Source organism: Vespa crabro, chromosome 20, assembly GCF_910589235.1.
Source record: "Vespa crabro chromosome 20, iyVesCrab1.2, whole genome shotgun sequence".
Classification (NCBI taxonomy): Eukaryota; Metazoa; Arthropoda; class Insecta; order Hymenoptera; family Vespidae; genus Vespa; species Vespa crabro.
Window position 1 is genome coordinate 1,579,003 of NC_060974.1, and position 12,500 is coordinate 1,591,502.

A 12,500-nucleotide genomic window follows, 5' to 3' on the forward strand; every position below is an offset into this window, starting at 1 on the left:
ATCTTCACCGTGACGTATCATCAGAACCGATCTTTATTTTGAAACGATTAATATATCTTGGTGTTGTAATAAAAAATCGTTATAAAAATTAGGACGAACTGACGGCAATGGAGGAGGAAGGAAACTCGCGAATACGCGAGACTGACTTTGTTATTACGATGGACCATCTCGTTTTTCTTCGATAAGGCCTTCGCTTTTTAAAGTGTGCGCGTTACAACTATTCTTCCGGGATATAGTCGATGACAAGAAAATGCGATGACGAATTGAAGAATCGACGAGAAAGAAAATAGGAATGTAAGTTTGAATATTAATCTTTCGAGCAGAGAATGCGTCTTCGAAATGTTTTCATTTTTCTTTTCTTCTTTATTTTTTCTTTTTTCTTTTTTTTTTGTTTTGCTTTTACTTGGACACCCATGAGTATCTTGAGAGAGAGAGAGAGAGAGAGAGAGAGAGAGAGAGAGAGTGATTAAAGGATGGAATGTTTTATATGTTTTATGAAATGAGAAAAAAATTTTTACACGTATGTATGTATTTCTACATATTTCTGTTTTATTAATTCATTCTCGATTAACCCTCCAATTATTATTCTCTATGTTGACATGTGAGATGAGATTTCGATAAGTTTCCGAATGTCGGTTCATCATTTACGTTTCGCAATAGGTTTAATCGCGATTACAATTTGATGATAAAATAATTAAAAGAAGTAAAATAAATATCTGTGATTATTTTGGTACTCTTTCAGTCGATGCACATACATATATACATAATATAAAAAGTAACATCAGCTGATCTTATTGCTCTCAGCTGTCACACGATATCGAATATCGTGAAATCCAGTTCTTCCGATGCCTACCATCACATTTCTATCTCTCTGACACATTTTTCAAATCCCCGAGATACGTAGGAACTATTCCATCCTCTTTTCTTTTCTTCAACGAGAACGATATGTCTTCTACGAGATAATAAAGTTTTCAATTTTAAAAAGAGCAGAATGCCTCAAGAAAGCATTCGTTGGCAAGGGACCCAGAGGAGAGCCTGTGGCCCAGGGGCACACTGGAACGTTCAGGTTCGTCGAGTCTTCATCCTCTTTTTCTTCTTCCTTTTTTTCTTTTTTCAACTATTAAATAGATTTAAGAAACTGTTAAGGTTCGATCCAAGTAATCGACGTTAAAAGAAACGACGGAAAAGGACAAACTTTACTTATTTTCTTATCAATCTCTTTTGTCTCTTTCTCGATTCAGTTTTTCCAGTTTATCTTCTTGCCTTTCTCTCTTTCTCTCTCTCTTTCTTTTTCTCTCTCTTTCTCTCTTACTTCTGTCATTTCCGTATGCGAGAACAAATGTAATATCGCTCGTTCAGATATTCGAACGGCAAAGCCTTTCTAACGTTTCGCTATTTATTTAGGTGCGACAGGATAGTGTCGTTCGTGCGAATAAATTTAAATGAAATGAAGACGACTTATATATGTACATTCTCATTTCACACTTTGAAATTTATACTTGGACGATTTCGACTTTAATCGTTCTTTGACATATCTGTGATACTTTATTCTAATTTTTTTTTATTTTTTTCCTTTTTTTTTTTCTTTTCAATGCAAATTTAATCCTCTATACGTACAATAGAACGTAGAAGAATTTTCGAATTACATTTTATCCTTACGTCATTGTCTTTATTCGTATCTTTTTAATCGTCCTTTTCTCGGTCTCATCGATGAATTCATACGCGAATTCAGAACGGAAAGCAATGCTTGGAGATTTTTATCTATAGAATTTTATCTATTTAACATGTATTTCGTATGCGCAGAGATTGTATGCGAATTCAATGATTGGAAGAGTCCGATAGAAATTTTCCAACTATAACTTCTCTGTACCTTTATTTCTATCTTTCTTTCTTTTTTTTCCTTTTCTTTTCAGTTCGTTTCCTATATTTGCGTTCGTTAAATATACGATACTTTGAGTCGATAAAATCGAGAAACGTTTCGTCGATTGCATCGTGAAAGCTAAATTTTATGATTATGTTTTATATTTTCAATGATTCCGAATGTAAACGATTTTAAAGTGAAAACTTCGTTACATAGAAAATAAAAAAAAAAAAAAAGAAAAAAAATGAAATATCTGGAAAGTTTCGTTTCCACTTAAAGAACAAGATTTGGAAGAATTTAAATTCTAATTCTAATATTCGATCGTTGCGTCGTATTGCAAATATGTTAACCATCAAGCTCTTGACACGCGTTACACATACAAAGAAAGAGAACGAAAGAGAGAGAGTGGGGGAGAGAGAGATAGAGTTATTTGTTGATCTTCTATTTTAGTGGCTTGAGATAGCATTGGAAAGTGGAAATTGAATTTCAGAGATTGTACGGATTCCTCGTCTCTTTCTTTTTCCAATCGCGTGGTCAATGAATCCTTAATGAATGAGATTACGTCAAACAGGTGGTCAGAGGGAAGGTGACAACGCGATGCTTGTGGCATGCCTGCAAAGCTCTTGGCATCGGGCTCTTGTTGATGGTTCTGGGTGCTTGTATGGCGACTATAGGTGAGTGAGTCGAAAAAATGAAAATCGATCGAGCCAGAAAATCAACACCAAACTTCTTAACTCTAAGTTTCGTGAATATATTCCATTAAAAGTTTTATAAAATACGATTAAATTATTGGTCGACCTAAGTACGTCGGTATAATCATTTAATTAGCGTAACATACAACCGGGACGTACGACCGGGACAATGACGAATCAAATAGAATCTATTGATAATACATGCATATTTGTTTACGTGTCTAGAAATGAAAATATTTGTGGCACAAAAATACATTTAAATTGAATTATTTCGAATCGTTTGGCAAAACGATTAAATTTCTAATTGATTTTTTATTTGTCTCAAATAGGTTATTATGCGGATCAATTATCGGTGGCGCAAGAGGTTAGAGGTAATTTGACAGTAAAAGTAAAAAATGAATCACGAGAGTTTCACTTGAACAATCTCAGTTACGCTGGACCTATTGTCATGGGTGTAGGAGGTAATTTTATACAGTTATTTAAATTATAATGATATATCTGCATTATATATACAAATATATGTTCATATATAAATATACACACATACATACGGCCGTATATACATGATATTTCACACCAATGTGTCGACAATATTTGACATAGGATACATCTAAAATGTGTAAATTTGCATCTAATAATAAGATAATTTATCGTTTATTTAAATTTTTAATGGAAGCCATCGTTAAATACATTGATATACTTTTAATCGACTTACCCGATTTCTTTTATTTTTCCTGATAAGCAAAATTAATATTTTACAATTTTTTAAATTTTTATTTTTTTTTTATTGTTGTTGTTGTTGTTAATTTCATACATCTTTCGAAGGAATTTAAAACGAAAGAAAGAGTTAAAGATGACTTTCTTCGCGTCTTGTAACAATCAATATCGAGATATTTCATTTTAGTACTACAAGATGTATAACCATTAATTTTTTTTTTTTCCAAACAAATATTCTTTTTTAACGTCAAATAGAATACTCGTATTATTAATGTGATGTAAAGGAAGTGAAAAAAAAAAGAAAAAAAATTGCAAAAGAAATTGCCCCCAGAGAGATTTGAACTCTCGACCCCTGGTTTACAAGACCAGTGCTCTAACCCCTGAGCTATGGAGGCTTGTGGAAGGAAGTTGAATAGCAAGATTGAATAGATGTCTGTATGGAATGAATATTTCATTCTTTCAACATTAGAATAACGAAGAAGGAAGATAAAAAAAGGAGTACTTATCTTTCGTTGAAATTGTCACGCATTTAGGTGATCCCTTTCGTTTCAGGATTTATCGTGGTGGCCGTATGCGTGATGACTTTCGAGGCGCGTGATAGCGCGGCTAAGGTGGTACCGGCACGTTTTCGATTCAATCAGAGTACGTTAAAAGGTGGGAGGACTCAACGAAATCGTAGATCGACGTCTTGTCAAACGACTAACAATAAGTGGGATCATCAATATGGTCTATTCAGGATTAATCGGAGCTTGAGTCCTAGCGCTCATGAAATCTCCCGAAGACAGTTAAAGGCTGAACTAGTGCGATTCTCACGAGATTTACACGAGAAAAGTGTATCGCATACGATTAAAAAGAGTCCAAGTGCTCCGATTTTGATCGATAAGAAATCACCTCGGAGAGAGGTTCCTCAGTATGCTGCCTGTGCACTCCTCAATCCACAATTATTGCAGAGACACGCTCTATCCGTTGATAATCCCGCTTACAGTCCTCCTCAAGTAAGGAAAATCGATTAATATACATGAGATAGAGAGAGAGAGAGAGAGAGAGTTTCCATAAATTTTATGAATTGTGTTACGTCATTTGAATATCTTTAACGGGAGCAACTTCGAGCACTACTTTCTTTCGTTATCTGATATTTTTTATTTATAAACTTTCGATGTTTCTTCTTTTTTACCTTTCAATCGTCCCTTTTTATTTTATATCTCTTTTTTTCGTGGCACATAGATAAATTTAGAATGTAGTATTTTCAATGGCACGTTGTAGGACGTCATTCGATTTTTAGTTTATTTATATCATTTATTAATTGTACGAGGGGCGTTGGGATATATTACGATACGAAAAAAAACGCACATACACACACACACACATACATACACACACATAAATGACGTCAATAATGAAAATATCGAAAAAATGAAAAACTAAAAAAGTTAACGTTAAGCCGTGTTATCTTAATAATATTATTTTGGGAGTAAATATCGCCAAAGTGTTCAATCTATTCGTCGATCGTATCATCAATTTTGAAACAGGTTAGTCGGGAGAGTTTGGAATATCCAAAATTAACTGGCAGTCAGGTTTCAATGGCTATGGATCTTCATATCCCTAATAAAGGACCGGTTACATTGAGAGTAAAAGATCGATCGGACACGGCGAAACGTCATCAGTTGCTTCGGCAAACGAAAATCGAAGATGTCGAGGAGATCATGGAAACGAAAAGACCAACGTCCGGATATATATATTCACCTAGATTATCAGGTTAGTGGTTAACGCAAAGTATCCATCAATAAGTAACTGTGTACTGACAATGGATAAAATTACAGGCATATATAGCAAATATCCTGGGGAATATGTAATCGGTAAAAGAAATTCTGTAGACGTTCGGTATTTGGAAGATCTCGGGTCCGTTACAAGAGATTCGGTGAAAGTTTCACCACGAGATTTTCGAAAACTTTCATCTCCGAACTTTCGTAAAATGTCTTTCGATAAAATCGGCAGTGCTGAGCACAGATTGGACAAATCGATGATGGGCCATCGAAAGGCTAGTTTGGAGTTTAGAAGGAGTCCGGATTTTCGTCGAGGTGATTACAGGTGTGCGAACGTAATTTATCGTATTTATTTATCGATCGTATTTACGATCGAATATTTATTATTATATAAATATATAATATATAATATTAGAAAGCTATCGATGGACAGATTCAGCGTGGATTATACCAAATGCGTAATGGACGAGCTCGAGTTTAGATCCAAGGCAAGCAGCGGCGAGAGCTTAAAGAAACAACGTTATCCTAAGCTTCATCATTCTCGATCGGACGACAACAGAAGACGTTCCTTCGATAAAGGTCAAAGAGAGTCACAATCCAGCAGATATTCATTGAACACGCAAGGTGCTACGGACAGTGCCGATTACGATCTAAGATATTTTATATCAACTTCATTGAGCACCGAGGAAAGTCGTACGGAAAATCCAGAAGATAGTCATGGTTTCGACATCGACGAATCCTTGACTAATCCTTCGCCGTTGGAGGGCCAAGCGGAAACGGATACGCTATTGGAAGAACCAGAATTGGAGAATCTCACGGAAAATGACACCGAAAATTCCGTTGATCATTTAAATTGCGAAGATACGAAAAAGATGGAGAATCATTCGATAAAGGGTGAAGATATGATGCTGCAGGATTGGAAGAATATTTTGAAGCAATCGGAAATAAAGAGGGAAACGATGTTGTGCATAGAAGACGACGAGGTTTGAAATCATTTCTATTTGTTTATTACTTCTTCGGACGTTTTTCCAAAAAAGAAAGTGAGTTCGTGGTTTCATTCTGGATCGACGTGTCTAGTCGAGTTTTACTCTAGTCGCGTTGCATTAATATGACATGCAAACGATCAATATATTTTAAGCGATTAATTGTATATATATATTTATATATATTTGTGTAATTTGAAAGCGTGCGCTCTAAAGATGCTGTTATATATCGTCGAATACGATTAAAGAGAGCGAAAGAGATGACGTTAGGATTTAAATTGTCTATTCGTAAAGCGAGCCCAAAAGATCAGAATATTTCGAGGACCATTGATTTAAATATTGGATACAACAACTCTGTGATTTGTAACGTGTAGCAATGCTGTAAGATGACGAAAGGCAATTATGAAAAAAGAACGAGCTTTTTAAATTACAGGAGATTTTACAAGATTTTAATACGACACTCGTTAATACGGCCTTTGAATTGTTATTATATTATCAATGTTTTAAAACCTTAAATATTTATTGTAGATGAATCGTCGTATAAGGAAATAAGAAGGAAAGAACTAAAAAAAGGTTTTAAAAGAAAGAGGCAAAGTTTTAGATATTCTTTAAATCGCTCGTTCGTTGATCCTTTACTTCGTTTTAATCGAATCGAAAAATTATTTATCGATCGATTTTTTCGATGTCATATAGAGCGAACTAAAGCGAGAAAAGGACAATAAAATTCATACGAGTATTGTCACGCGACACTCTAAAAGATACTCGCGAGAAGTTTAATGAGATTGGTCAATTTTCTCTTATACCAATTGCCTATCTTGACTTAAATTATTTAGATATTATAAGAATAATAAAAAGAAGTGAATTCGTTCGATTATTTAAACTTTACCATTGACATAAAACGATAAGGCGTCGATACAATCACAATAATACTTATATGTTATTATGTAAAAGATAAGACAAATTGTAACTCGAATATAAAGAAGAGAACATTAAATGACATTATTTATATCTCCTAATAGCTCTAATCGAATGATTGTATTAATAAAATTAAAAACGATTTCGTAAGAAATTATTGTTTCTCTTTCGAAATTCTAAATGTTATTTTTATCAAATCGAGGAGGGTTCCATAATCGTACTATAAGTACAGAACCATAACTTACTACGGCTGAACCCACTTAAATTATATTCTTCTCACGGAGGGTACTGAAAATTGAAACAAATTCGTTCTCTAATGAGAAGTTTTTCATTAGTTCGACTTTGACGGATATATCTCGAGCGTACTTTTTTCAGGATTTGGGGGAGCTTTCGATGCTGAAAAAGAGAGAGAGAGAGAGAGAGAGAGAGAGAGAGAGAGAGAGAGAGAGAGACGAGGAGGTAAGTAGTTTTTATTATGTACGACTAGGATTCTGAGATCCTTTAAATTATATACGAACAATGAGGAAAGTACAGACTAAAGTCGAAGTTAAAGATTAAAAGGTAAATTAATCTATGTACATCCGAGAGATGCGATTAGATTTGCTATTTGATTAAAAGTTAAATGATTTAATTAGAAGTGACAATAAGGATCCATAGTTATATAAATATATTGCATATATTTAAGGGAAATCGGTTAAATAGATAAACAAATTTGATGCCAACGTAAAGACCGTAAGGTTTAATTTTATTTTTATTATTTCATAATTCGACAACGATAGAGATTCACAGATGAGGACAGAAGATTTATATTTTATCGTTTTGGAGATTGTTTCATCGATGGAGGTTAGCGTCGTCTACCGAAACGTAAAAAGACGTGATCGACGTCTTGTCTCTTAACTCCGCTTCCTGGTAACGGGTTGTTCTCTTCAAGAACTGAAACTTTATTGAGAATTTGTTGTAGTTTTAACTTAGATCTTAATGTGTTAATTATGTTTCTTTTTTATTTTTTAATTTTTTATTTGTCTTTTTTTCTTTCTTTTCTTTTCTTTTCTTTTTTATTCTATTCCTTTCTTTTTTTTTTCATTCTTTTTTTTTTCTTCTCAATGGACAGTCGAGACCACGATCCACGACGGATCAATCGCCGACGGCGCATCGCTGCAGGCTATAATTGTTCAATCGTGGTCGTATGGTATTAAACATGATTGCGCGATCGTCACGTTTGAGAGCGAGAGAGAGAGAGAGAGAGAGAGAGAGAGAGAGAGAGAGAGAAATCAAGCATCGGTTGTTGGATTCGCACAATTTCTTTCTCTCATTGATCATTGATTGCGTCTTTAGCAAATGAAAACAATTTCACAATTTTCATGCGATCTTTGATTCTTTTTGACTGTCCATAGAGGAGAGGTTTCTACGAATTAATACGAGTACTTTGTCGCATATCTTTTTTTTTATTTAAATCATTTGGAATCATCTCTTCATTAATTTTACAAAATGAAACGTTCCCAAATGTATTATATAAATATCAGTTACCTTTGTCGCCGACGTAACTTTCCATCGCAGATTGAATTTGATATATGGTGGATAAAGCTGCACAGATTTTTCGTACTTTAGGTGGTACTTCGTCGAGGAGGCCTGGACTACATTGGGCCAGTGGCATTGCGAAAATTTCTCCGAATAAAATCGACAGGGCGGCGACGGAGACGACGATCTTAATCATCGAGTTCATGATTTCCTGTAAAAAATAAAATAAACATAGAGATAAAGAAATGGAGAGAAGTTGGAAGTAAAACGATTTAAGAGAAAGTCATTGAGTGATTATATTCGACGAATTTCCGACGTGTTCTAGTTTATTCTTCGTTTTATCAACTAGAGTATCGTTATAATAAGATTCTAGGAAGGATTATAAATAATCGGAATCATAGTCTAGAAATGTAGCCCTTGATCCAAAAATTTGGTGCATCCCCGACCCGATGCCAGGAACCTTCCTGGCATGATACCAATTCTCATTGGTACATCTTCATCGCCGTCGTCGTTGTCTTGTATCCACCTGTTTTCAAAATTTCGAAGAGCTTTGCTCGCTTTAAAATCGAGATTGAAAATATATCTCGGAACGATTTTACGAAAAATTTCTTCCGTTGTTCTGTTATGCGTCGCTTAAAATCAATTCATCACAAACAAATTACGAAGAAAGCATTTGATTTCATATTTAAAAAAAAACTAGACGTCAAATGGAATATCGTTGTTATTATTTTTTTGTTGCATTGATATCTAATCGCTTATTGATCAACTTTCTTTTTATCGAATGGGCGGACAAAAATATTCCTTTATATCTTTCTTATCGCTTGTACATTTCATTATTTACGCGACACGATACGAGATAAGAATAGTAAAAAAGGAAAAAGAGAAAAGCGTTCGGAAAAGACGATAAAAAAGATAAAAGAAATAAATTTCATTTCTCTTTCGCATCTCAAGTTTCTACTTTTCTAATATAAGTGATCCGTGGACTTTTATTAAATTCGGAATCTTGTGTGTGTATGTGTATGTGTGTGTGTGTTTTTTTTTATATAATAGATCGCTTAGGAATAGTTGGAAGAGAGAAGTTCAAGACGATGTTCGGCCAGTATAGAATACGAGATACGATGGATGTCGTCGAAAAAGAGCGTACTATTACAAAAGATAGAACGCCATTCGAAATTGTCGAGTAAATAAAGCTCGTTGATCTGAATGCGATCTTAAAGTCAAACTCGATAATCCTCTTGACACGAGGACTGGCGTGCGTGCTCGGATTCTTCGATACTTTTCCTAGACGTTATCTTTACACGCGATATCGAGGAAGCGTGGGAAGCAGGTAACCTGGCTATACCCCATAGTTAAATTGTCGAGTTGAGCCTTTTCTCTTTCGTTTTTCGATCACACTTTTGATCGGAGTGGTAAGTCGAGCGAAAGGGCAACGTGATGAGCCTAACGGATTCGAACATGGTTAGATATTCGTTCGTGAAAGGATTACTTCATCGTTCTTTTTAGAAGTACAGTGAGTGTGTGTGTACAGTGATGTATATATGTATGTATGTATATATGTATGTATGTATGTACGTTTAGAATGTTAAAGAAAAATGATGACTTTTTTATATTCTTCTACATTGCAGAATATTTCCTTCAATAAATAATCTTTTTGATCTAATAAATTCTTTCTTCGAATTCACTTTAAAATGATAATGTTCCTCTATTTTTTTTTCTTTTTTTTTTTTTTTTTTAGTAAAATTGTGTGCATATATGACAACGTCACGTAAAATATGGGAAATCGAACCTGTATTCTATTCCAATTTTCATTCATTCTCCGAGGTAGATTCTCGAGGTAGTTTCTCGAGGTAGATTCTCGAGGTAGATTCTCGAGGAAGGTAGGAGGTTCAAGCAAAGTGGCTGCTCCTTAGATAGGTAAATAGCTTTGAGACACGTAGACGTAACAGGTGGTCTGAATTCATTACGTTTAGAGTTGGAAGTCGCGACGGTTATGTTACAAACATGAATATTCCAAGAACTTGGTCAATTTCACTTACTACATAGAGATATGTACCTATACGTCTAACTTATACGTTTGTATTCAATTTGACGTCGAAACAAAAAGGATAGAAAATGAAATGAGACTCGATAGCGAATATATATGAGGATAGGTTCCCGAGGACAATAATTTTCCTACCATCTTCTTCTTCTATCTAAATCAGGGAAGAAAGTCGTCTTGGAAATCTTTTCTCGAGTTATTGTACACTCTATTGCCGAGTCCCCCTTTAATCGTCCACCGCAATTAGACTTTTACTCGCTCACATTCCCCAGAGACACCTGACACCAAAGCTATGACTCTAGCGAGGAAGACTTTTTATTGGCTCGGCTAAGAAAGTTATCTCACGATTCTTTCTTTTTTTTCTTTTTTTTTTTTTCACGAAACTCTCATGATAAAAAGAAGAAATGAAAAGAAAAACAAAATATTGTCGATCGGGGTTGCACACGATACATTTATTTCATTCTAATGGAATTTTATATTTTCTAAGAATTGGGGGATGTTTTCTTCGTTCAGATGCGATACCCTATTCGAGAGAGTCATAAATTTTTTATACAAATTCATTTTTTATCGATATTCATCGGGCTCTCTCTTAAAAAAAAAAAAATGTTATGGCAAAGAATGACGAAACTCTGTATATCTGTGGGTATGGATGTGTACAACGCGGATCTTGTGATAGTTAAACTTTGAGCGTAAACAATATATTATCGTCTTTGAAACTCATCTCTCTCTCTCTCTCTCTCTTCCTCTCTCTATCGATATTATTAATTCGTTAATCTTCGAGCGACTTTGTAACTTTTGCAACTTTGTTAATTCAAAAGTTTCCTAAGCGCATGACTCCACAAAAAATATATGAGGAAGAGTTTCAGTCGATCGAAAGACACGTCTCCAACGTCTTATCAGAGTATATACGTATATTGAATTTACGTTCGGATTATACGTTCATCGTTCTCTAAGTAGTTTTTATTAACGCAAACTGGCCGCTTGGAATCGTTCGGTTAGTCATTTTCAAATAACAGAGCGATCTTCGCGTTTCCTCGATACTGGAACATTCTCATTTCAAAATTTGTAATTTCCAACTAATTTCAACGACGGATATTAAAAATCAATGTCAAATCTCCGGCTTTGATGTTGAACACCAAACTTTACGCAATCTGTGAATTTCTAAAATGAATTTCGTTTCTTCTTTGTTCTATCGCTTACTCTTGCAACGATAACTCCTTTCGTTCGTTCTAATATCTTCGATAGATTCAGTAAGATAGAAAATAAACGAAACTAGACCGAATTTGTATCGATTCGTAATAAACACATGTTTAATCAGATTATATGTAAACATTAATTACTACTACGGTATTACCTTGAAAATATATCTTTACTTTTCTGATATGAGAAATACAATGATACGGAAATATAGATGAACTTTCTACGATACCAAATACATTTATTAAGATAATTTAAGGTTTTTGGCGAAAGTGGTTAATGCAGTTATGAATTGTAAATTTTTTTTTTCCGTAAAATGCAATAAAAATAATATTTTATTTTCAATTGTAGGAGAAGTTTGTCACGGTTAGTCTGTAAAGTTTAAATATCCCTACGAACGATATACGGAATACCTGTTGCATCGAGCCCCTCAAGGCACGTTGCTCATATTGCACGAGAATTGGTCGACTTAAAGATGCCACTTCTTTTCTTTTTCTTTTTCATTTTTTTTTTTTTTAGTTTTACTTCATTTCGATCGATAATGAATTTCTACAGAAGGAACGACTTCCGGTCTAGTCTCATTTTTCGTGATTACAAATGATACATTTTTATCGCATCGATCGTATAATCATCCAAGATATTAATAGATGTCGATATATACATACACGCACGCACGCACACGCACGCACACGCACGCACATGCACGCACATGCACGCACATGCACGCACACACACACACACACACACACATAGATATGACAGAAGGTCATTATAAAAAAGAATTAATTAATTGCAGATAGTTGAAATTAACTTGAG

General features: G+C 34.4%; 2 protein-coding genes and 1 non-coding gene across 17 annotated transcripts in view; 1 reads left to right on the forward strand and 2 right to left on the reverse strand.

The window, feature by feature from the left end:
• Window positions 1-7,085, forward strand: part of LOC124431259 — a 9,483-nt gene extending 2,398 nt beyond the window's left edge. For 6 of the 15 annotated variants that reach the window (XM_046978926.1, XM_046978934.1, XM_046978932.1 and 3 more), the window contains 8 exons: window positions 93-294; window positions 991-1,066; window positions 2,433-2,535; window positions 2,883-3,014; window positions 3,823-4,265; window positions 4,800-5,025; window positions 5,091-5,358; window positions 5,449-7,085. In XM_046978926.1, coding sequence (XP_046834882.1) covers window positions 992-1,066; window positions 2,433-2,535; window positions 2,883-3,014; window positions 3,823-4,265; window positions 4,800-5,025; window positions 5,091-5,358; window positions 5,449-6,022 — 1,821 coding nt within the window. In that variant the 5' untranslated portion in view covers window positions 93-294; window position 991 and the 3' untranslated portion in view covers window positions 6,023-7,085. Of the gene's footprint in view, window positions 295-467; window positions 521-985; window positions 1,067-2,432; window positions 2,536-2,882; window positions 3,015-3,822; window positions 4,266-4,799; window positions 5,026-5,090; window positions 5,359-5,448 lie in introns of those variants that run through there. The other 9 variants (XM_046978924.1, XM_046978936.1, XM_046978928.1 and 6 more) reach the window with 8 other exon arrangements.
• Window positions 3,593-3,665, reverse strand: Trnat-ugu. The gene has a single exon. It is a non-coding gene; the product is annotated as a tRNA-Thr (tRNA).
• Window positions 7,086-7,647: 562 nt separating the features above from the next.
• Window positions 7,648-12,500, reverse strand: part of LOC124431009 (myosuppressin) — a 7,470-nt gene continuing 2,617 nt past the window's right edge. Inside the window, exons 3-4 of the mRNA XM_046978360.1 lie at window positions 8,459-8,660; window positions 7,648-7,870 (exon numbers count right to left, since the gene is read on the reverse strand). Coding sequence (XP_046834316.1) covers window positions 7,776-7,870; window positions 8,459-8,660 — 297 coding nt within the window. The 3' untranslated portion in view covers window positions 7,648-7,775. The remainder of the gene's footprint in view (window positions 7,871-8,458; window positions 8,661-12,500) is intronic.